The sequence below is a fragment of the Pleurodeles waltl genome, chromosome 3_1, assembly GCF_031143425.1.
Source record: "Pleurodeles waltl isolate 20211129_DDA chromosome 3_1, aPleWal1.hap1.20221129, whole genome shotgun sequence".
NCBI lineage: Eukaryota > Metazoa > Chordata > Amphibia > Caudata > Salamandridae > Pleurodeles > Pleurodeles waltl.
Window position 1 is genome coordinate 1,633,621,872 of NC_090440.1, and position 25,614 is coordinate 1,633,647,485.

At 48.9% G+C, this 25,614-nt stretch overlaps 1 protein-coding gene across 4 annotated transcripts in view; it reads left to right on the top strand.

Moving 5' to 3' along the window:
- The window catches only part of UBR3 (ubiquitin protein ligase E3 component n-recognin 3), a 1,605,611-nt gene that overhangs the window by 1,461,863 nt on the left and 118,134 nt on the right, over nucleotides 1-25,614 (top strand). For all 4 annotated transcript variants that reach the window (XM_069225311.1, XM_069225312.1, XM_069225313.1 and 1 more), the window contains 2 exons: nucleotides 18,768-18,875; nucleotides 19,042-19,167. In XM_069225311.1, the coding sequence (XP_069081412.1) occupies nucleotides 18,768-18,875; nucleotides 19,042-19,167 (234 nt within the window). The remainder of the gene's footprint in view (nucleotides 1-18,767; nucleotides 18,876-19,041; nucleotides 19,168-25,614) is intronic.

Consider the following 25,614-nt stretch of genomic DNA (forward strand, 5'->3'; position numbering starts at 1 on the left):
AGCTTTCGTGAAGATGGTCTTAATGTCTCTTCAATGTAGTGGAACACCTCCAGGCAGAAGGGCACTCAGTGAGACAGGATCTGCCAGGTCCCATTCAGGGACAGAGTAAGGAAGACAAGCATCAGGATGATATCAATGATACGTGTACACCAAGTAGTAAAGCTGGAAGTGAGGGGCCCCAAACCCACCCTCTCATACGGGGGAATAAGGATCTCCCATTGAATGCACAGCTGTTTATCCGCCCATACCAGTTGAATGACCAGGCTACGAAGTGTGGCAAAAAAAGAGTTAGTGAGCTGGATCGGGATATTTAGAAATAGATACAGAAATTGGGGGAGAACCACCGTTTTTATGAGCGACATCCAGCCTGCCATAGAGATCGGCAGCTTCACCCACCTGTGCGGTAAATCCCACCACTGCAGGCCCATAATTGAGCAGTATCACCTGCTCCCTGTCTCCATGCAAATGTATACCTAAATATTTTGCCAAATTGGGGTACCGGTGCAAGGGGAATTCTGTCTCCGGTGGATGAGTAATGTCAGTCAGCAGAAACAGCTCTGATTTGCTCAAATTTATGTGCAACAGAGAGAATTCTCCAAAATGGGTCTCCTCTGCCAGTACTGGTGCCAGGTTTGTGTCTGGATGCCGGATAAATAGCAGGATGCCATCCACTTATAACGACACCAGAAGCGGTCCACTGGAGTAGAGGTGACAGAGGGCACCCCTGCCTGTGTACCACGTGTTATGGGGGAAAAAAGAAGAGAGCTCACCATTAAGCCGTATTGCAGCTGTAGGCTATGGATATAGCAGAGCAATCAGTTTGGTGTAGCCTCAGGGGAACCCGAGCTTATTAAGGGCAGCATGTAAAAAGGGCCACTCAAGTGAATCAAAGGCTTTTTCGGCGTCCAACATGGCTATCGCCGCCAGAACCTCTGGGTACACCCTGTTTATCACTGAAAAGACAGTGCGAAGATTGATAGATGTAGACCGATGCGGAACAAACCCAGACTGAGCAGGGGAGATAATTGTGTCCAACAGAAGGAAGAGGTGGGCGGCATTCATTTTGCCCAGGATCTTATTGTCGATATTTATCAGAGAGAGGGAGGCGATATGATCCACGGCATAGAGGATCTTTGCCAGGTTTCAGCAAAAGAGCAATAACTGCCTCTCTCATACATGCCGGGAGAGCCCCAGCCTCTAGAGCCTCTGCATACATTGATACCAGATGAGGGCTTAGAATATCTTTGTATTTCTGGTAGAACACCCCAGTATACCCATCCAACCTTGGGGCACGCGCTCTGTCCAGCAAATAAATAGACTGCAACACCTCCTCGGCAGAAAAGTGTTCACTAAGGAACTACTGCTTGGCAGATGTCAGCCAGGCCATAGATAATGCATTTAACTAGTCCTGTAAATCAGGCCTGGATGGCCCTGCCTGCACGGTATAAAGTGTGAAATAGTATTTGAGGAGCTCCTTCTGGGCTTCAGCAGTACAGACGGCAACACTGCCGTCGGATTTTTTTTAATTTCAAGCATATGGGATGCAGGATGTGGGGGCCAGATCAATCTGGCCAACAGCCTCCCGGGCCTGTCCCCATCTCCATATGTATGGGCTGTTGCATATTTGCCCATGTAATGAACCTCTCTCTGCTAGTTCTCTGAACTCTTCAAGCAGAGTCCTATGCCGCCCCATGTGAGGGGCAACATCTGCCACCCCAGTCCACCCGGTCAATGTCAACTAGCTGAGCCTTCACCCGCACCAGATTGAGACGAATCTCCCATAGGACACCAGAATGTGTAGAGATGCAGATCCCCTGATGTAAGCCTTAAAGGCATTCCACAATACCGCCCAGGTACCCACCTAACCCTAATTTAGTTTAAAGAAGTCGACCACTGCCTCCCACAAGGCCTCACTGAAAAGAACGTCCAGCAATGCCAAAACTGGGAACCTCAAAATTTTCCTGGCCCGCACTCCGCAGGTATAGAAAGTACCATCAGCACCGGAGAGTGATCTGACAGCGCCTGAGGTAAATTTGTAACCCTCTGTGCAGTTGCATCCGTCAAACGTCAGTAGTGAATACACGACCATGGGGTGCAGAGCGAAATGTGTAGGCCAGCTTGCCTGTGCCATACAATCGCCAATGGGCATGTAAAGTGAAGGTGGCGCAGAGGTCCCACAGAGCCCAGAGGAAGCAGGGCTTGGATATCAGGGCCTGGGAGGTGGTGTCCACAGGCAAATTTAAGTCCCCACCTAGCAGGACGTGCTCTATATCGAAGCTATCAGTGTGTGAATGGATATCCTAGTAAAATTCGGGAGCGTCAATGTTAGGGGCATACACATTCACAAGTAGGACCTTACGGTTATCCAAAAGCCCCGCAACCATCATATATCTGCCATTGCCATCCACTGAGGTCGATAGTGGCTTGAAGGGAACTGTTTTAGGAATCAAGATATACCACCCCCCACTCCCCTCCGCCTCGATGTGTGGCCCACCCGGCTGCAAAGGAGGGCACCGTGCCAAAAGTGAGATGTGTCTCCTGCAGGAAAGCGATCTGCACTCCATGCCGGGGGAGATACTGCAGCACCATTTTATCTTTCCGGGGGTTATTGAGAACGAGTATATCCCAAGAGAGGAATGTGAGGCTTAATGCATTTTTTCGTTGCAGGAGCGCAAGCCTTATCGTGCGGGATCTGTGCTGCTATATGTACATAGGGTGAATGTCTATAGAAGCTGCATTGCGTAACAAAACAACATTACATCACATAACCCATATGAATGAAACAACCCACCCACCACCCACACCCGGCCCAAACATGCCAAGCGTATCCCACAAAACCCTAACCAAAGACCATTACAATAGAAGAACAAATAGCTTGATATCATCCGTGGGAGCATGACCACACAGCCACAGAGCACTCCAAGTTGCAAATGGGATTTACAGTGTGACCTAGGGGAGTACAACCAGACTTAAAGAAAGAACATGAATGATAAACAGTAGAGCAGCGCTATAGAAACCATCTTTTGTAGTTACTGGGGGAGCACTGATTTTACCAACATGACCGAGGCCACACTCCAGGTCATCTCATCTAATCCGGGGGAAACAGTTTCATGCTTGAAGCAGGCCCAGCATCCAAATCGTCACGCCTCTGTGGGGAGCTGCCAGGCAATCCTCCTGGTCAGGGGTGTTGCTTGCAGATCTTCAAGGGATCACCAGGGGTATCAAAGTATTGCCCTTTACAGTTCACCTCCACTCTCAACCTGACTGGATTGATCATTCCATAGCGTATTCCGAGAGAATAGAGCGTTGCCTTGGCCTCAAAATTTCGTCCTGGCTTCCTGCACAGAAGGGGCAGTGCTTAATTTGTGCTTGTTGTTTCCGGTGCACTTATTTGTGAGGGCAGGGGCTTATTCTTATGCCTCAAGCATTTGCTGCGAGCAAAAGACACATATGTAAAAGACGTAAGAAGGAAAAACTAAAAACCGTCATAAAGGGAGAAAGTAGAAAGTTGCGGGATGAGCTGAAGGGGCAGGGGTGGCCGTAAATGGATTGAAGAGGCCCGAGATGGCTTCAGGATTACGCTGCCTCAGTATTCAGTGCTGGCAGATTTAATTACAGCAGCCTAGTGTTTAAGAGAAGGGCTTTGAGCACCGGCACCTCTTGATTTAAAATTAAGCACTGAGCAGGGGTGAAATTGGGGTAGAGGGACACAACTTCCCCTTGATACTGTAATGGTCCTTTCTCCCTAGCAAGGCAGAGGACAGTATCTCAGTCTCTATAATTCAATAGACGGGCAGTAATCAATCGGGCAGGTGCCCCAGGGGGAGGCCTAGGGCCCACTGTACGATGTGCCCTCTCTACCATGAAAGTTGAGGTGAAGTCCTGGCACCCCAGTAATTCTACCAGCAGGTTCTCTACAAACAGATCTAACTGACCAGTATTGGTGGAGTCCGCTATACCGGCTATATGTAAGTTGTTACGCCGCCCCCTGGCCTCCAAATCATCATTCTTTACTGCCACAGTTTTAACCGCCCCTCGACTTTCTCAAGGCGTTTTCTAAGCATCGCTGTGTCATCCTCGATGGTTGAAATTCGACCCTCCGCACCCTCCAGGCGCGATTGGTGCTTGTCCAATCTGCTATGTTGTCAAGCCTGGCGGTCAGAGAGTCAAATCTACTATCAATAGTGTGAAATTTCTGCCCTCAGTTCCGTCAATATTTCATCTGTACCCGACATCCTCCCACTCCCTCACCGGAGCAGCAGCCATGTCATCCTATGGCCTCCTCTCAAATGGGAGTTTCCGCTGCATGGGGTCACCACAGCCCCCAAGAACCACCCCCCAGCTAGTGTTGGTCTAGTTATGCACCAGGAATCATCGGGGGAAACCCTGCACCACGTAGGGGAGCGATCCAAGTATCAGCCACAGCACCACGGATCCCACCCAATTCACCAGACAGGCAGCTCCAAGCATCAACACAAATGGGGGCTAGTCTGTCATGCTATGCCTCACATGCGGCCAGTGCGTGCAGTGGAGGAGCGCGGGATTCCTATTCACGCCTCCGCTGATGGGCACTCTGCCAGGAAGGAAATCTACATCGTGGTACTACAGGCCGGCGCATGACCCCGCCGGTCACCCTACTGTGTATCAAAGCGATGGGGTCTTGAGGGCATGGGGCCCACCCCCACCTTGCCGTAGATCTTTCTGGGGCCAACCGGGCCCGCGCCACCACACAGCGGGACTCGCCCCCGGTCGCTCCTGCACAGAGAGGTGCTGCTGTAGGCCTCACTGCCACGCGGGCTGTGCAGCAATTGTCCTGAGGGGGTACACAGTACGCTTCCCCAGTGTTGCGCTGGGCTTAGGGGGGGAGGGAACCATCACCGTCTGTCCCCGGCGGATCATCACTACCGGGTGGTCCAGCCCCTTAGCCTCACCCAAGGACCCTGCCACCTCAGGGCCTCCGAGGCACATGGGCCTGCAGGCACCCGCCGTAGCAACAGCAGCGCCCGCACACCTCAATATCTGCAGCCACCCTCCCTCCCCACAATCACCCCCTCCACTTCCACCCCCTTGATCATCCCCCACTCCTCACCTCTCCAGCATAATCATTGGGCTGCCTCCAGGTCGTGGGTGCGCTCCCCAGCTCGGTTCTCAGGGAGCCTCTGCAGGAGCATCAAAGCTGCGTAGCCATGTTGGTCGACGGCTCGGCCACGCCCTCCATGTGACTACAACATGAATGTGTGTGGGAGTGATCTGGTAGAGCACGATTGTTAGTATGTAAGAGTGGGTATGTTAGTGCAACAGGTGCGTTGCGCGGGTTGTAGGAGTACTTCTAATATTTATGCTGTTGTAGTTTTCCACTATCAGAGCTTCAACAGTTCTCCTAGTGTTTTGATCTGATAGAGAGTTCTAGCTGCAGATTTCGTACCTTAGAATTCCCTGGCATCAGCTTCGAATCCGGAATTTTTCTGCTGAGGAGTACCCTGTGCGCGCCCGTCGGGTGGCATTGTTCGGATCCGCATGGCATTGTTCGGATCCGCATGGCGTCGTCCGGCTCTGCGTTGCGTCCTCAGCGTTGTTGGAGCCGTCTACGACGTCACGGTTGTCTATATAGACGCCACCTCGGTGCGTGTACGTCAGTTCTTTTCCTACAACTTTCCACGCCAGAAGCGCGGAGTCATGGAAGGACTACCAGTATGTAGTTTTAGCTTTTTCACTTGACTGTTTGAAGACATTTTTTTACATGCCTTTAAGAAAGGCAAAAAATGCCAAAAACATATATATATATATATATATATATATATATATCTGATAGAGACTTCTAGCTGCAGATTCCTTACCTTAGAATAGATACCCAAGCTATGGTGGTGGGTCTGAAGGATATATTTTATACTAAGAAGTCCTGCAGGACTGAGCGGGCAAAATGTCCCTTCCTTCTCACTTGGCTATCCAGGCAGTAGTGTCTCGCAAACGTGTGCAAGGAAGCCCACGTTGCCGCTTGGCAGATGTCAAACACCGGCACGCCACGAGCTAACGCAGTGGTAGCAGCTTTCCCTCTAGTAGAGTGATCCCTCAAGCCCTCTGGATGCTGCTTCTTTTCAAAGCATAGCAGATCTTTAGACTGAGAATGACCAAGCGCGAAATGGAAAGTTTCTGTACTGCACGCACTTTTTAGGTCCAGCCGATGGAGACGCTCCTTTTCCTTGGAGGGATGCGGTGGCGCAAAGAAGGTTGGCAGGGTGATATTTTGACCCAGATGGAAAGGGGTCACCACCTTGGGGAGAAAATAGGCACGAGTTCTTAATACTACCTTGTCAGGATATATTGTGAGATACGGTGGTTTTGAAGATAAAGCCTGACGCTCACTCACTCTCCTGGCAGATGTAATTGCCACCAAAAAGGATGTTTTAATAGGGAGCAGCCGGAGAGGACAGTTATGCAAGGGCTCAAAGGGAGCACACATTAGGAAGGTAAGAACAAGATTAAGATCCCACTGGGGCATGACCAAAGGCACAGGTGTAAACAAAGGCACAAATCCTTTAAAAAAATCTTTGATCCATAGGAGACTTACACAAAGATGGTTGATCGGGCAATCTGAGAAAATCCGATAAGGCAGTAAAATAGCCCTTAACGGTCCCTAAGGAGGACCCTGTTGGGCAAGAGATAGAATTAACAAAACGATATTAGAAAGAGAAGAAGAAAGAGGATCAATAGACCTCTCTGTACAATATGAAACAAAACTTTTCCATTGGCAGGCGTTAATCAACTTAGTAGAGGCACGTCTGGCTGCCAGAATGACATCACAGACTTCCGAAGGGAGGTCATAAACCATAAACTGTCGCCGCTCAACCTCCATGCGTGAAACCGCAAAGTTGACAGGTTCGGGTGGAGAACCTTCCCCTGTTGCTGCGACAGCAGATCCTCCCGAAGAGGCAACCTGATTGCAGGACTGATGCTCATTTTGAGAATCTCTGGATACCAGACTCTCCGTGCCCAATCCAAAGCCACTAGGATTACTTGGGCCCGGTCCTTCTTGATTTTCTTGAGAACTCTGGGCAGAAGTGGTTTGGGCGAAAAGGCGTACAGGAGGCGTGAACTCCACTTGCGTGAAAAGCGTCATCTAGCGACAGCCCCCTTGGAAACTCCAACACACAAAACTGCTGACATTGCGCGTTCTCTACAGAGGCGAACAGATTAACCAAGGCTCTCCCCACTGCTGAAAGAGTCCTTGCGCCACCTCCGGATGGAGATACCATTTGTGATCCGCTAGGCATTTTCGGCTGAGCTCGTCCGCCCTGGCGTTCAGAGAACCTGCCAGGTGTTGAACCACCAGGGTGATGCCCTGCTGTTCCAGCCATGTCAAGAGACGCAGAGCCTCTTGACAAAGGGTCCACGCCCCCTCACCGCCTTGCTTGTTGCAATACCACATTGCGGTGGTGTTGTCCGTGAACACCTACACTACTTTCCCTTTCACAATAGGAAGAAATGCTTTTCATGCTAGTCAAATCACCCGAAGCTCCAACAAGTTGAAACGGAGCCCGGATTCCGCCAGAGACCAGTGACCTCTGATCTCCATCTCTCCCAGATGGCCGCCCCATCCCTGAAGTGACGCATCTGTCACTACTGTGAGATCTGGTTGGGGAAGGGAGAGGAGTCTGCCTTTGACCCAGTCTCAGTTCACTGACCACCACTGCAGATCCTTTGCAGTTCCCTCCACGTTCTGAACCACGTCGGTAAGATTCCCCTGATGCTGTGCCCATTGGAACTTCCAAGTCCCACTGCAGAGCCCTCATTTGCCATCTGCCATGGTTGACCAATAGGATGCAGGAGACCATGAGTCCCAGCAGCCTCAGAGTCTGTCTCACCGAAATCCAGGATAGAGGCCGAAACATCGGAATCATAACCTGAATATCCTGGACTCGCTGCTCGGGAGGATAGGCCCGATACTGCACTGTGTCCAGAACAGCTTGATAAAAGTGAGCTTCTGAGAGGGAATCAGGTGTGACTTCGGCACATTGATAGTGAACAACAGCGAATGCAGGAGGTACCCCGTCGTCTGGGGATAGGTGACGAGAGCCTGGGGCGTAGGAGCCTTCAACAGCCAGTCGTCGAGGTAGGGTAAGACTGAAATCCCTGACCTGCGCAGATGAGCTGCCACCACCACCATAACCTTCGTGAACACCCGAGGGGCACTGGTGAGACCGAAAGGGAGAAGGGTAAACTGAAAGTGCTTGTGGCCCACCTTGAACCCCAGGTAACGCCTGTGGGCAGGCAGGATGGGGATGTGAAAATACGCGCCCTGCAAGTCCAATGCTACCATCCAGTCTCCTTGATCTAGGGCAGACAAGACCTGAGCAAGAGTGAGCATCTTGAATTTCTCCTTCTTGAGGAAGAGATTGACGTCCCTTAAATCCAGGATAGGGCAAAGGCCCTTGTTCTTTTTGGGAATCACAAAGTAGCTGGAATAACAACCACTGCCTACTTTTGACATCGGGATCCTTTCTATGGCTCCCTTGGCCAAGAGAGCTGTAACTTCCTTGCGGAACAAAATCAAATGATCCTCCATCAGCTGTTCTTTTGTCAGAGGGATAGAGGGAAGGAAAGACTGGAAGGGGAGGGAATAGCCTTTCCATATGATCTGCAGAACCCACTTGTCCGTTGTGATGGAAAGCCAGTGAGGGAGATGAAATTGAATCCTCCCTCCATCTGGACTGGCGTGGTCCTGCAGAACCATACTAGGAAGGCTTGGGCGCATCAGAGGGGGGCTGTGTGGTGGCATACCTCTGGCCAGACCTTCTGGGTCTGATGGTACCACGACCACATCCTCTTCCGGGATGCTGTGAAGCCTGAGGACGGTGGCTAAACTGTGGCTGGCTTGGTACCACACGAAAGGGGCGAAAGACAGGCTGCTGTTGTGCTGGCGCTGAAAGGCCTAAGGATCTGTCCGTAGCTCGAGAATCCTTGAACCTCTCAAGCGCGGAGTCTGCCTTCCAACCAAAAAGGCATGTCCATCAAACTTGACTGGGCATCCCCCGAAAAACCAGTTGAACGTAGCCAGGTGTGGCGACGTAGGGCCAGTGACGGTGAAATCGATCTGCCTGATCGTAAACTTGGCTGCATCTCTCCCATCCTTGACAGCCTGGGTGAGAGTGTCCCGTACGCCCTCCCGGACCTGGGGCAGCACCTGTGCCACCGTATCCCATAAAGTATGGGAGAAACGGACCAATAGGAAAGAGGTGTTTACAGACCTCAATGCCAGGCTGGTGGAAGAAAAAATGTTCTTTCCAAGCTGATCCAGCCTCTTGGATTCCGTATCCTGGGGAGCGGAAGGTAAGGCACCACGGGAAATAGAGGCTTGGACCACCAAGCTCTCCGGGGTGGGGTGTTCGGTAAGGAAACTAGGGTCCCTCGGAGCGGGTCTATGGTGGCGGCCAACTGTCCTATCCACAGGTGCCCTTGTGCTGGGTTTGGTCTATCTACCCAGAAGGACATCCGTTAGGGCCTCATTGAAGAACAACCTTGGCTCTGATGTTGTCACCCCCGGGTGAAGCACCTCTGTCGGGAGATTCGTCCTGACTGGTACCGTAGGCAGGTCTGCATTGATCACTAGCCCCAAGCTCTCTTCTCAAACAGTTGTAGTTACTAGTATCACCAAGCACCAGTTATATTAATGAACAGTCTTACCTCTTCTCCTTTGGCACTTGCCATCTGCCCTAGGACTCTAGCCTCACAGGAACAGTTCAGCAGCAATTTCTGGCAGTTGCCTTTGCCCTTCATGCTAGCGAGACAGAGATGCCTAAGGCTCAATCAGGGAAGTGATGTGGGTTGGAGACCGCGTGCCACACCACACACACTAACGACAAATCAATTTTCAGCCAGTAATGTTATTTTTTTTAAAGAACACATTTTAAATTAGAGACTACTAAATATTAATCATAAACTAAATATATGTAAACAAAGAAAACAAAATGGCTAGCCTGTCTTGAATTAGCAATCTGTTTAAGAAGGTGTCTTAGTGTTAAACTAGGCAGCACTTCTTTCTAGTGTGTTTGACACACTTTACAACGTAAAACCCCATCCAGTTATGTTTGCCAGTGAATTCACAATGCAAAACCCTGTTTTACTATATTTGCCAGGGGTTAATACCATGCAAAGTGCTATCATTCTGTATTTTGTGGGCCTTAACAATGTCTTTCAGTTATGTGATGTGCAGTGGAGCTGCTATACATGCAGGCTAATCAAGTGCTGCCGAATCAAATAAGTATGAAAAAGGTAGTCAGCAGAGGGGTAGAGCCAACGCCCTGCCGCCAACAATTTGTTGAGCCCAAACAGCATCAAGTACACCCCATTAGCATTTGTCCCCCACAGTAGTGAAGCAGAACAGTCTTTGGCTTACACAGGGAGATGTTGTGTGGTTGAGAGTATGTGAAGCATGCTCTAACGTTTAATACATTCATGTTCAGACAGTGCTTTTATAAAGTCCTATCATTCACTTATGACTGCATTTTAACCATGAAATAATATTTGCACAATGAAAACCAGACACCAGTAGTCCCTCCTGAACTGTAGATCTATGTAAGTAGTGGTCTCTCATTGTTAAACACTGTAAAGCCATGTAGGAAGCTGACTCTATGGTTCACTAAAAAGAAGTACTTCACGCAGAGAGACAAGTGGATCCCCAATTGGTTTGCAAAGGCAAAAGTAGATAGGACTAATGCTCTTAGTGATAGTGTGGGCAAGCAGTTAGACTTATCAGAGGTTATTGCTAAGCATTTGCTGTACTCACAGAGGCAATAAATGAGACACATGCTCAAATAATAAATCCAAGACCAAATTAGAAAAATAACACTTCTTTTTATATATATTTCAAACCCAAGAACTTCATTATAAGGTAAGTATGTTTTTAATCATAAATACTTTTTAGTTGCAAAAATTGACACAGTGCAGTTTCAGAGTTCTTCAGTGATAACCTATGGAAGGAAAACACATTCAGCAAACAAGCACTTATTGACCACTCACGGGACCAATCTTGTAGACTTAAGGCGAGTATTGGGCAAGGGTCAAACCACACCAACATGTTACTCTGGGCAGCACTGGTGCGGCGGGGGCAGAGGTACAGTACGCATCGGGTACCCATTGTATTTCAATGGGGATTGGTCTCCACGATTTGGGCTGCAGGCTCCAGCTAGGGGGCCTCTTCACCAGAACTCAGGGGTGACAGGTGCAGGGGTATCCCTTAGCGCTGGGTTTCCCCATCCAGGAGCACTCAAGGTTGGGGGGTTCCTGTTGTCTGAGGCTTCAGGCTTTGTCGGGGAGTGCATAAGAGGTAAAACCAAAGTTGACTCAACCTCAGGATTGCTGGGTGATGTCGTTGACATCAAGGGTCCACTTCAACTTGGGCCGGTAGCGACAGGTGCAGTGGTTGCTTGAGGTGTCAAGTTTCTCTCACCACAGAAGCTATAGGAGAAGGGGTCCTGTGTGCAGAGGCTGCAGGCGACTTCAGGGAATCCAGGAGGAGTGAAACCATGATAAACTCAGACTCTGGACAGCTAGGGGACCTTGCTGGCACCGGAGGTCCATTTCCACTTGGGTCGGTGACTGCGGGTGCAGTGGTGTCTTCCAATGTCAGGTTTTCGCGTTCCGGAGGCTACAGAGTCCTTTCGTAGCGTTGGTTGGGGAACAGGTCTGCTGCTCAGGGAAGACTTGAGTCTTTTTCGTAGGCAGGCAATCCTCCCAGGTTGCTGGATGTTCAGCTGCAGGACAACAGGTCTTTTGGTGCTAAGTCCTTTGAGGAGTGCAGACAGGCCAGAGGGGTTGGTACCAGGTCAGCTGCTGCTGCTTCTCCTGTTCTGTGGTTGCATCTCTACTTTGTCCTATTCTTCCTAGGTCATCAGGATCTGAGTTCTGGGGTTCAGGGATGCCACCTAAATACCCTATTTAGGGTCATTTCAGGGAGTGCCTGGTGACAGCCAAATTGGTTGCCCACCTTTAGGGTGACTTCACCCTTTCTATGACCTCTTCCATTGGGAAGTGGGCAAAACCCTGACCCTAGTGGCCTAATTCCTTAGAGGAATTTCAAAAGTGGTGTCCACTTCAGCTCGTCAACCTTAGGGGTGGAACTTGCATGAAGTGACCACACCTCCTAATCTGCCTAATTTTCCTGCCTTTCTTGCCGCCAAAAGTGGGGTCAGGACAGCGGGGTTGGTCATCTCTGCCATTTAGAGATACCTGGGTCGCATTACAAATATGGCTATGCCTTTGAAGCTTCTTACCCTGGAATGTCCATCCTTCCTGGAGAAGGTGTTAACATCCCCAACTAGTACAGGCTTTTGTCTCTGGACCCCAAGAGCACTTGCTTTCACCTTAGGGGGGTGAGAAACGTGACTAAGGTGGCTGAACTGGTCAGGACCAGTCAGTTAACATATTAGTAGATGGTAGGTTTGGTTAATCCAACACTGACATCAGTGTGGGTTCACCAGTACAGGATGTTTGATACCAAACATCCCTATCTTCCGTTACACCATCATGTAGCTGGGGAACTCGTATTGACCACTGCCAAGCACACGTATTACAATGGCTTCCCTGGGCACTTACTGTTTCTAAGAATCAACAAAGACATTGCAGGGGTATATCTGCCTGTGCAGATATGCCCTCACATGTAAAATAATGCACCCTGTCTTAGGGCAATAAGGCCTGCTAGAGGGCCAACTTACATATATTACATGAAGTGTTAGGGAATATGGCACACAGGCTGTGTGCCATGTTGTGTTTTCAATTTTGGAAGCACCTTGTCACGTAGCGTGCAATGGCAGTCTGCATAAGGTTGGTGTTGGGTCCCTCAGAGGGCCCTCTTCAGTACCCATGCCTAGGTACCATTTATTAGGGATTTACACAGGGCTGAAGGGCCTGGTCACTTGAGGATCAAGTGACCATGGGTCTTGTTTTAGGGAAGGAACACTGGCACTGGGGACCCGGTTAGCAGCAACCCAGTGCACTTCAGTTGAAGTTACATCTAAAACCCAGGAAAAAAGGGTGGGGGTACTGCAACCAGAACCCAGCTCCCTACAAGCAGCACCTTCCTGAGTTAAAAAAGGATCTGGATTAGCAGTTGTGAGCAAATAAGCTGCTTTTAGGCAGACTAACTCAAGTGTTGACCACTCAAGATGCTATAAGCAGAACAACAAAGAGGCAAACCCAAAGCCTTAGTCTATACTGACTTTAAAACTCTTTTTATGATTATATGAGTTCTGTCAGACAACTGCGATGTCAAGTCAGACCTAATAATTTGCATCTGGATTGTTCTTAATTAGTTTTGTCTTTGCTTCAGATAAATTACCTCTTGTGCTTTTATATTAAATCTCTAAATGTTTTCCTTTTTGTTGTGACTCAGTGCTGCTCTACTTACTCTATTCAGTATGGAGGATATCTGCGTTGATTGTTTATTCCATTTATCCGCCCCTTAGTGTGCATATTTATACGTGCCATAATATGTCATCTTCCTTCTGTCTTCTTTATTTATGTTCTATTTACCATGTATTACAGAGATTCAAATTATCAAGCGCTTCCTTTGACAAGTTTGCAATGTATCAGACATGCTATTGAAATGTATACAATGACAAATTGTTTGTTGATGCCTTTATCCGATAGAGACAGCTAGCCACTGATTCCTTATCTTAGAATTGTTCCCCAGGCGTCAGACTGGATCTGGAAATTTTTCCTCAGCAATACCTCTGCACGTCGGTCGAGGGCGTCTAGCGACTTCGCAGCGATGTCATCCCCTGACATGACATCAGCGGAGTCCATATATTTCCTCCTCCGACGCACTGATGTCAGTTTTTTCTTTTCTGTGCAGCGACGTAGATCCGGTGTATCGGGTACCTCAGGCCTTTTGGCCTTTTTTCTACCTGGTCTTCGGGAATTTTGAAAACTCTTCTAATACCTAATTAGTGCATATGCCTTCTGGGTTTAAACTCTGTGGATCCTGTTCCTGGCAGATGTCGGTCGCGGGATCCCCATTCCGTCTGGTTATGGTGTCTGGGTCTCATGACGACGCCAACGCCTGCCATCATTTGGAGCCGAAATCTTTGAGGGAGTGTTGCATGAAGCTCCTCGTGGCGTGAGTGGACAAGTCCTCTTCTTACCGGCGATGGAGTCAGTCTTCTTCTTTCCGGTCCCGGGAACACTCCAGGAGTCATTCTCGCATGGTTCCATCGACCTCTGGTTGATCCTTCGGCGTCTCCAGGTAAGTCTTCCTGGATGCCATCAGGCCCTTCGCCGTCACCGCCCCTGCGTTCTCCTCATGTGGAGTCCGCTATCGAGTTAACCCCTTCCTTTCCGCCGTATCCCAGAGCTGGGGCTACTATGGACCAAATACAATGTTATTATGCGTCTGCATTCCATCTTTGGTTCTTCCCCTCCCTCTGGAGTGCCTTCGGCCGTATGGAGGTAGTGAGTGCTTTGACGGGGTCTTTGCCAGCTGTTTCCAGCTCGGTGCCCGTTCACACTCTCGACTCGATCGGTGCCGGTGCACGGCCTCCGTCTCCTCCGCCTGATCCTGCTGTCCCAATGCCCCTCACAGCTCTTTTGGGTCAGCCAGCTGCGTCCGACACCCCTATACCGATTTCCCCGAAGTCGAACGATCTGCCCTGCATCTAGCCTACTCTCATCCCCTGGATTGGCGACAGAAGCTTTCGCAGATGTTTTGGGCCGGGTGGCTGATGTTTTGAACTTGCACCTTCCTATGGTGCAATTATCTACTGATCTGTTAACTTTTACTTCGGATCATTCTGACACTGAACCCGTTCTTCCTTTTTGCGAGGCGCTGTATAACATTTTTCTTGGTGTCTGGAATCACACAGACGTCGGCCGGTACAGGAAGATCCCTTGTGCCTTCGCCACCACCCTACGCCTTGGGGGTTTGTGGTCCAATCTGCTTTGGGCATCCTGGCTTTGGAGCAGATACCTCTGAATCCGCCACACGGGGATTCCAGTCAGCTGGATGCTGCCGGCAGGCGTATTTATACCTCTTCTTGTTCCGCTCTTCGTTCCACCAACATGTCCTGTGTGTTGGCCTGTTTTTCCCATACTCTCTGGGACTCAATGGAATGTTTGTTGCCATTACCCTCTGAAGATGTTCGCACTGCCCTGATGCCTTTGATCAGAGATGCTCAACAGGCTGCTCGACTTACAGTCCGCTCAGGTATGGATTCTGCTGATTCCATTGGTCGGGTCATGGCTGCCTCTGTTGTCATTTGTCACAGGGCTTGTTTATCCTCTTCCAATTTTTCATCTCCGGTGCGGGGTGCTCTTCTTGATATGCCATTTAATGGCAAGTCTCTTTTTGGGGAGCATGCAGATTCAGCCTTGCGTAGTTTTTGTGATTCCCATGTTGGGGACTAATGTCCATCCTCTTCTAATGCTCTTCTGCTGCTCCGTTGGAACTATATTTGCACTGTCAGGTTCCTCTCAGATGTGGGTCCTGTTATGTGCTCACTTGTTACTTGTTATTTCATGCGGCTCTGTGACTTCTGAGTCCATTCAGAGTCTCCTCCGGTTCTTTCCAGTCTATTTTTTATCCATGTTGGATATTGTTGCACTTACTTTGGTGGTGCTCTGCGTGCTTTCAATGCTGCTGCTGTAGTTCCGTATCATAGTCTGGTGCTTCTGCTGCCGTAGGCTCCTTTGTACGGGGATTTGATCCCAGAGCCCGTAGCGGTACATTTCAGTATACTTTCTATGTGAGTTCCAACTCTCAGTTTTGTTTACATTCAGCGGCTTCTCGCAGTGTTAAGTAGTTGGTCTACTTCTGAAGGCGGCCGGGTTCCCTCTTATCATTTGGCCATCCCTACTGGCGGATCCTTCCGCCTACTCTTGGTCTTTTCATGCCACTGTTTGTGGTTATCTTTTTGTTGTGCGTTCTGACACTTGCCTCTTCTTTAGTGTACTCTAGGCATCTTGCCTGTTGTCTCTGTTGGTATAGAAATTGGGTTGGACATTCACTCTTTGAGCTGTTGGTAATAGGCTACTTTACGCTTTAACCTTGTTTATCTTCCCTTGTGGGAATATGTTGTTGTACTCCTCCGGGAGGCATTTTTTGCTTACTTTTTGTAGGGTCCCCACCTCTGGTGTCGCTTCCTATTATTATGTCTTCTAGGTAGGCTTCTTTTCAAATTTTTTCAGTTGAGTCTACCTTGTTCTTGTTTCCTCTGCTACATGCTCATGTTGGTGCTTGTTGCTGATTCTCTACCCTGCCTTTCATGGTGTTCTTGATCGCTTCTACCGTTACCTCTGTATTCCCATTTCTTCCAGGTCTTTTAAGCCCTAGTTTAGTGATTGCGTCTCTTTACTTTAATGGTACCGACTCCCCATACCATGGGTTCCTGGCTATCCAGTGCAACTATATTTTATGTCAAGTAAAAAAAGAAAAAAAAAGATAAGTACAGTACTAATACTGTGCTCTTCACTGGTGGATACCTTCCTTTCTTTCCATTTTCCTACGCCCGCTCCTTTCGGGTCATTCCTGAGCTGTGCTCTCCCTGTACTGTGTTCATAAGTTCTTTCTTTCCCACAGAATATTGTGGTTTTCTTTCTCGTACTCCCTATTCTTGAGGCAGTGCTGTTCCTATTTCTAGCTTGCATAGGGGTATTACTTGTTCTTTTGTTTTACTTCTGCGCCACATTCTACTGCTTCCTCCCACTTCAACTGGGCTGTGATGCTAATCCATCCCTGGCTTATGCAGGCTTTCTATAGCTTGCTTGATGCCCTTTTCTCTCGCCTTCCTTGTTCATTGTGATGGCTTGAGGAGCAGGCTTTCGTTTTGCTTCGGGTTGTTGGTCTTCCCTCCATTATTCTTGGTGAATTTGCTGCCGACAGGTCGTTTGATCCCCTTCTATCCTCGCCTGTGGGGATTGTTCTTTCCCTGGTATCTCTTGTCTTATCTGTTCATTGCTCATGAGCACTGATTCTGTCAGTTCCTTCCCGTCCGTTCATCCTTCTGGCTCAAGGATGGTTCGATGCTTTCCCTGTACATCTGGTGTTTTACGTAGACTCTCGTTTTGTTTGTGGTGTGGGTCTTTTCAGACTATTGTCTCTTAACACGTCTCCAAATTAATGTTCCTTTCCTGATCTCGTCTTCCTTCAGGGTGCCATGATTGGTTGCATGTCGGTCATGCTCCTTTCGATATGTTCTGTGCTTTTGCACTGCACAGTTCAGTGGGTTCCTTTCTATGCGGATGCCTATTCTGCTTCCGGTTCCCATGTCGGGCTGCTTTCTTGTTTTTCCTGCCTGTTTCAGAGTCGGCGCTGTTTTGTTCCCCTTCATTTTTTTTATCACATTCATTTCTTGCTCTGGATTTCCGCAGGAATGTCAATTTCTTTTGCCTTGTCGTTCCAGTTCCACTTCAGAGTTCTCTCTTTTCCTTTATCTCACACCCTGCCTTGCATTTGTCCGTAGCCTTTGCACTTTTTTGCAGGGCCGTGCTGGTCTTTTCCTTTTCTTTATTCCATTTGGGCCTGGAGCTGTTTTCCCAGCTCCTTCTGAGACAGCCATTGGTGGTTTACTACCTGTACACTTTCAGTTTTTCATTTTTCTTTTCAACGCTACCTGTATTCTGTCTTGGCTTGTGTGTGTTTGGCACATATCGCCTCTGCTGAGGTATTATCGTTTTCTGACTGTGAGATTGTGGTATGGCACGCTTACCCTTGTCCATCTACCTTTCAAACAATTCTATCACATGTTTTCTGGTTCTATCTCTGGCGGCATAGTCCTGTTTCTCTTCATCATCCGGCGTTTTTCCCCCCGCAGTTTTCACTCCCCTATGGGTGTGGTCACTGCCTAGTTTCCTGTGGATTCTTTTCGTTGCCAGTCCTGACTTAGCATTTCCCTTGTGGATATGCCGGTCATTTTTGCATTTGAGTAACTAATGTTATTCTCTCACCCTCTCTGTCTCGAGCCTGGTTATTCCCCTGTTTTACCGGGTTGTTCTTTGCAAAACTGATGTGATCCGTTCGCACCCCTCCTCTGGGGGCAGGATTGCTTGGGTATCTAATTCTAAGATAAGGAATCTGCAGCTAGTTGTCTCTATCAGATGAACAAGTTACTTACCTTTGCTAATGCCTTATCTGGTAAAGACAGACTAGTCGCAGATTCCTTATCGACCCACCGTCCTCCCCGCTTGCGAACTCTGTACTTATCAGTCACGCTTAGGGTGGTTTTGGGTGTTTTCTAGCTCTTGCACATCTCTTGATGCGTCTTTTCTTTTCCGGTTGGCACATAAACTATTACTCTGTTTTACTTTTTCACTGACAGTTTCCCTGTGGCTTCGCGTTGCCCTGCAGCTTCAAGTCACCTAAGAAACTGACATCAGCGCATCAGAGGAGGGAATATATGGACTCCGCTTACATCATGTCTGGGGACGACATTCCTGCAGAGTTGTTCGACGTCCCTGCAGAGTTGCTCGACGTCCTCTACGGACGCGCAGATGTACCACTGAGGAACAATTTCTAGATCCAGCCTGACGCCTAGGGAAGAATTCTAAGATAAGGAATCTGCGGCTAGTCTGTGTCTCTACCAGATAAGGCGTTACTGAAAGTAAGTAACTTGTTTGTTAATGTTGCTATCATATCAATTTTTAAAAAGTAATGAATAAAAAAATTCAAATTCAGATTTAAAAAATGTGTGCACCATGGTTACTGGCATCAACCTGCAAATAGAAGTCTCTTTATGACGCTATAGCTTTGGAAGTTTACATCTGTTTTCTAATATTTACAGAATACCTGTGATTCCCAGAAATCTTGGGAAGCGCTATTGAATGTTGTTATAACAGAACTGTCCAAGGGAAAGTTGTATCAAGCCGGAGAAACTGAAGAGATGTCAATGGTATGTAGCTGCTTACCTTAGGAAGTGATAAGTTCAAGTGTGAATATAAACAATCAAAGGTATTTAAATCTGGATGTGTGCATAAAAACTGCATTACTATTATAACAGCTACCTTTCCTGTCAAGGAACATCAGTGAAAGTTCATTGTCTTTTTCTTTTTCTTAAGATTACCTCTAGTGTTTGGTCTCCTCAGTCCATTGAGTATTTTCTGCAGCAGTTTTGCCTTCCTTACCTCAGGATCTGCAGCCTTCTTCAACATCACCTCTTTGGAACAGATTTACCCAGCTGCCAGGTTTGTTTGAGCATATAATAAACACTGTGTTATGTTCAAAATGTACTTAAAACCAAGTGTCATCTACCTCCCGAGGTCATCTATAAATGGCATTACATTACATTGTGTAAAGGTCACAGTTAAAAGGAATTTATTGCACTCTGTTCATTATTATACATCAGGACTTTATTGTTTCCAAACTGTGTCATGACTGGGGGCGAGGATTGTGCTTGATCTTCATTTGCTGATTATGACACCAGGCTTAAAAAGCACATATAACAGAACTGAATAATAATTAGTTTAAACAAGAGCACTATTATTTATTTTTTGCTTATCACACAGCTCGGTTCATGCTTTATATAGCACGGACTTGGCCCAGGGGGATTGGCCCGTATCATGTAACGTTCTTGTTAGAATGACGAGTACTCCAAGATAAACGTTTACACCACACATGAATATCTGTTGACCAGTCACAGCGCAATTAAGCAGCATAGCCATTGTCAGATGCAACTAGCCTCCTTTGCTGCAGACCATGCCGAATTGAATATCTGATTTGCTGTCCAATGTTATATCTGTGTACCACTTATCCGATTGTTTGATTTCTGTTATGTCAATTTTGTTTTTACAGATACTAAGTTTCTTCATGCCTCAGATAGTTTTTTTTTCTTACCATTTTACTCTGTGAAATGTCTTTCCCTAGCCTTTCCGGCTTTGTTTTTTTCTACAGGTGATTTTATTTCACACACTCCAGGCAGAAGACGCTGCTGTGGTCTCTGCTCACACTAGTCTTTTTTTCTTGCGTGGTAGGTGGCGTAAAGGCCTCCATAAGAAGTAAATAGAGACTGAGGACCATGTTCTCCCTCAACCTTCCACTTTCTGTTGCTTCTCTAGCCGCCATTTCTAGATGGCAGGCTATAGGAAGCAAAGATGGCGCTGTAAGACACCGTACCTACCTAGCCTCTGTTGTAATCCCCATTGATAAGTTCTAGTTGTTCACTGCTTGGTTAATGTGAAATGAGTTTGGTCTCTACAAGGCTCCCCCAATTAATATGGGCTCTTCTATCCTTAGAAATAGTGGTCTGTGAACCACCTTAATAAATGTCAGATCTCTAGTGAAGCACCACAGTGAGGTGTATAACTTTATATCAGATCACTATTTGGACTTGCTGGTTTTAAACAGATACCCCAGTGCACTGACCTTAGTCTGCTTTCTTTCTGTGCCATCAGCACAGGTCCATAAGAGCATATTGTCGATCTTTGTGAGCCTTTTTGTTCCTAGTGTGCCTTAAAGATGTCACCTGCAGCTGTGGGTTTTAAACTCTGTGGAGCCTGTCACAGGCAAATGTTTGTGACAGGCTCCCCACCCAGATTGCTCGTGGTGCCTAGAGCCAGACTGTAACACCAGGGCCTGTCCCAATTGCCGTATAATGAACCCCAAAGTGATCTGGGAGCAGGCAATGAAGCTCCTGACCACCCAAGATCGGACAACTCCACCCCTCCTCCAGGTCTTGGAGTCGTTCCCGCCAGTCATCATCGAGGTCAAACTTGTTGCGTAAAGTCCCACTAGAAAGTGAACATCAAGAAGTTAAAGCACTCTTCGACTTTGTCGCACTGGTCCAAGTCATCAGTCGAGGTGCAGGAATGACTTTACAAGTCTAGGCACCGCTCCCAGAAGTCCTCTGCAAAGCCTGATCCTTGACCCACTCCTCATGAATTTCCTTGAGCCAGAATGACCCTCACCCAACTCGAGTTCTATGAGGCCATGCACCTCATCATTGGGTGGCTGGACCCCTCTGGAGCACCCACAGGTTTGTGAGGTGCCTCAACTGGGCTACTGCCAGTGGGTTTGCCCGTAGGTACCGGTTTGGCCCTCCAGATCCGGACTGACTCTGGTCACCAACCCACAACCTTTGCCGGGGTTTGTTCCAGTGATGCCATTACCATTGCTGGGAGTGCTGAAACCCAAAGTAATTCATGACTCCAATAAGGAGCTGGACCGGTGTCATCCGATATTGATTACTCTGACTGTACCAAGTTCTTCCAGGTTGGAGACAATTCCTTCTTTTCTTGACAGGCCCTGTGAGTAGTATGACTGGGGTGGATCTGAGGATACAACTTCTGTCCTGATCCCCTTGAAGAATGTTTGGCCGAAGATGACTGGTATGAACCTGTGGGCTGGACACTTGACTAGACACTAGCCTTGTCTCTCCTCCTACTATGGTTACAGACAAAGGGGCCTCCTTTGCTAGGGTGTTAAGGAGAGCGACTGAGGTCTTTGACCTCACACTGCCTTCGGTGTAAGTCAAGGCCAATGTTTTGACTGTGGTGCTTCCGCCTGGGGTGTCCCACACAGAACCCATCCTGCCCTTAAATAAAGCCATGTTTGATGTCCTGCTCAGGAACTGGATGAAGTCCTGCAAGGACATTTGCATGCTGCCACCGCCCTCTCCTGAGGACCCAGCTTTCCTTACTGAGCACCCCACACCTGAGAACCTAGTGCTGCAGGCCTTAACCTGTAAGGTTAATCCCAAAGCTTTCCCTACTCCACCTGTAGGGAATCCAAGAGGCTGGCTGCCTTTAGAAAGATAGTTTTCTCTTCCACCAGTCTTGCACTACGGTTGGTGAACACCGTGTGCCTTCTGGGCCGATATAGCCACACAGTCTTGGGACTTGGTTGCAGAAGTGCTGCCTGTGGTTTTGGAGGAGGCCCAAGCCATCCTATCCAGGCTATTGTAGATGGCTGGAATGCAGTCAGGTTTATGATCGGATGGGGGCTGGACTCAACAGACTCACTGGATGGCAGGTCGTTTCCTTCATTGGTGGAGCTGCGTCGCCCTGCCCGCTGAGATCAGCTGGTTCTTGGGAGACATTCAGGCATCCTTTAAGGACATGCCCTTAGATGGCATTCATCTGTTAGATAAAGCCGATTCAGACCTTGAGTGCTTTAGGAGAGTAGGATCACTGGCTGGTCGTTGGTGCTCACATGGCTCCATGCCAACTAAGCCCTCCTTTTTGCTCTTTCTATATGGACGGTAGTGGCTGCCAGCCACGTCATTTTCAACTCAGCCACCCCTGCTTCCCAGCCATTTAATGTCCACAGATACCACATGTTCTGTAGGACTCAAAGACAGAGATCTGCCCAGTCCTCCACCCTCCCCCAGCAGCCGCTGCCTCCAAATCTCTTTAATATCCTCGCAAGCCAACTTGAGCACCCTGTTGGTGGCCAGATCAAGCACCACCTGCCTGAACCCAATGGCACACCAAATCTTCTGACAATTGAGTGCTTCAAATTTTCCGATGGGGCTTCTAATTTTCCATTCATAGAAACTCCGCTGTCCCTGCCACCATCCTCAGATTGGCTGATGGAGGACCACCTCTCCTTATTACGTCAGGAAGCACAGGAACCATCGAAGGGTGCCAACATCAGAAGTAGTATTCTTAGAAATAATTACTCCCCCTGAACTTCTAGCCACTAATGGTTTGTTTGAAACATGTTCTGCTTTGGGCCTTAGTTTCTATCTGAACCTGCTCATGAACCCAGGTACTCCTTGGACTTGTGTTTACTTTTGAGGATTTTTTTTATAAATATGATATTTTACCTGATCCTGAATTGTATTAGCCAGTGGGCAGTCCTACTGAAGAGAGTGCATCTTATGCAGTGGTCATAAGCAGGGGCACTGTGGTCTTGGATTTACAGTTACAGTGATGGCTAAGGGCCTGATTTAATGTTTGGCGACAGGGGTTACTCTGTCACAAACGTGATGGAGATCTCTTCTGCTGCATTGCGATCCCATGATAGCCTATGGGGACCATATTTTGGTGGATGGGATATCCGTCATGTTTGTGACGGAGTCACCCATCCACCAAACTCTAAATCAAGCAAGCCCTAACTAATTCAAAGAGGGGTTACCCAGTTTACCCATAGTGGTTGAGTAGATACATATACAACTCTAGGGGTTATATTGTTTAACATAATACCAATGTTTAGAGTGATTAAAATATTTTAGTCATCAGATATAAAAGAAACAATAGAAGGGCAATGGTTAAAGAATAAATTGCATCTTTTTATGTTTCATAAAATTTAGGCCCTCATTACAACCCTAGCGGTAGGTGATAAAGTGGCGCTAATACCGCCAACAGGCTGGCGGTAAGTACCGCCAAATTATGACCATGGCGGTGATATCTCCGTTAGACAGCCAATGTACCACACGAACCGCCACGGCGGTAGCCGCCTACAGCCAGGTGGAAATCAAAGTTCCGCCCACCCTGCAAACCGCCACCTTTTCCGGGGCAGTACCAATGCCAACAAAAGCGTGGCTGAAACAGAGCACAAAATTCAAAGGACTCACCATTGGAGACACAGGGAAGAACCAGGCCGCCATGGAATCTGAACTGCAATTTTTCCCGATGATCGTCTGCGTTATGCTCCACCTGGAACACCAACGCCGACGAAGACGACGACGGTGAGTACAGCCGCCTAGCACACAAGGAAGGGTGGGAAGAAAAAAGAGAGTGACACACACAAATGCCCAACACACACCTGACACACACACACCATACACACAACCAGCTGCACCACAAAAACAATTTGACACACCGAAAATCGGCAGAATAATGCAAGGACAACAGGAATTGACAAAAGTGATTGTAATCAGTTCAACATCAAAATTCATAATCCGATTTGGCCATGAAACAGATATGTGCACTTGTATAAAAAAGGGACACTGCCCAGTCCAGAGTTCAAAGGGCCCACATGGACACAGGGCACAGTCCAAGGCCCAACTTGAATCCTGAGCAAATCCGGATAGAACACTGCAGGGGCATCAGTTAGCAAATAGACAGGCACCTCAGGGCAGGAGGGTGGCACCTCAGCCAGAAGCGGGAACAAGCCCAATGGTTCTGGAGGGGGCAACATGCTCATTGCTTTGTCCTGGGGAGTGGAAGGCCTCTCAAGTGGGTGTCTTGCCTACTGGTTCTGGAGGGGGCAACATGCCCATTGCTTTGTCCTGGGGACTGCAAGGCCACAGTCTCTCAGGTGGGTGAATACCCCACTGGTTCTGGAGGGGGCAACATGCCCATTGCTTTGTGCTGGGGAGTGCAAGGCCACAGTCTCTCAAGTGGGTGAATACCCCACTGGTTCCGGAGGGGGCAGCCCGCACAGTAGCCCCTGGAGGGTGGACTACATGGCGTCCGCCCGCGGTGGTGGCTGCATGCTGGTGGTGGTTGGGGAGGCTCCTGGGCAGCCCCTGCACTCACTGATGGCTGCATGCTGGTGGTGGTTGGGGGAGGCTCCTGGGCAACCCCTGCACTCTGTGATGGTTGCATGCTGGTGGTGGTTGGGGGAGGCTCCTGGGCAGCACCTGCACTCTGTGATGACAGCACATCCACGGCTGGCGGTGGGGGCGCTGTGTCAGCTGCTGGTGGTGGCGGTGTTTGCCTGACAGCTTCTGCTGGCGTAGAGTGCCTCTTGTCCTCCTGGTTGTGGGTTGGGGATCTCTTACCCGTCCTGGCATGGGTGGATGGGCTCTTCGCCCCTCTGCCTGGTGGTGCAGGCTCCTTCCCCTTCCGCACAGCTCGTGCAGGCTCCTTCCCCTTCTTCACAGCTGGTGCAGGGCCAGAGGTGCCTGGGGCGAAGGAGATGCCCACCCTCCTGGGTGAGCGGGCACGGGCAACTCGCTTAGGGGCTACTGGTATGGGGTGGCGGCTTTACCTGCAGCTGGGGTGGCCACAGAAGTGTCTGCCACCACCAGGGAGCTCCCATTGGAGGAGGTATCAGAGTCTGTGTTGTCCCCTCCAGTCTCCGCCGTGGTGTTCCCCTCACCCTCCGTCCCACTGGTTCCCTCAGCGTCGGTGGACTCTGTTGCCGGTGCCTCTGCTCCTCTACCAGGTGATGCTAATTCACATAAGGACAGGATGACAAAAAACAAGAAAGGGGGAGAGAGACAAAGGATACACTGGGTCAGTGACTGCACCAACACCACCGTTGGCGTACAAAGCACCCTCACACACAGGGAACAGGCCTACACACTATGTATTGCACTACCAGTGAAATGGCTAGTCACCAAGGCATGAGGAGAGGCACACACCGCCAACTGCAGCACACCTGGAACCCATGCAGCCCTGCCCAGAAGTGAATACTAACTAGCTAGGTAAGCAGTATTTTCCATTCAAACCCTTAGCCTCCAGAGGACCTACGCTGCTATGTCTGGCCTGGCTTAAGGGCACCCACTGACACACAACCACCACCCGAATACCACCCCACCAGCCGTAAGTTGTAATGATTGCCACTGTACTCGCCCCCTTGTGGCTGCTATGATGCCCTCAAGCCCCCATCCAGCTCAGGGTAGGCCACAACCAGTATGTGGGCCATCAGGGGGGTCAGGGTCCGACTGGCACCCCTTCCTCGTTGGGAGGCCATCCCCAGCTGGGCCTCTGTGGTCTTTCGTGCCCAGCATCTCAGGTCCTCCC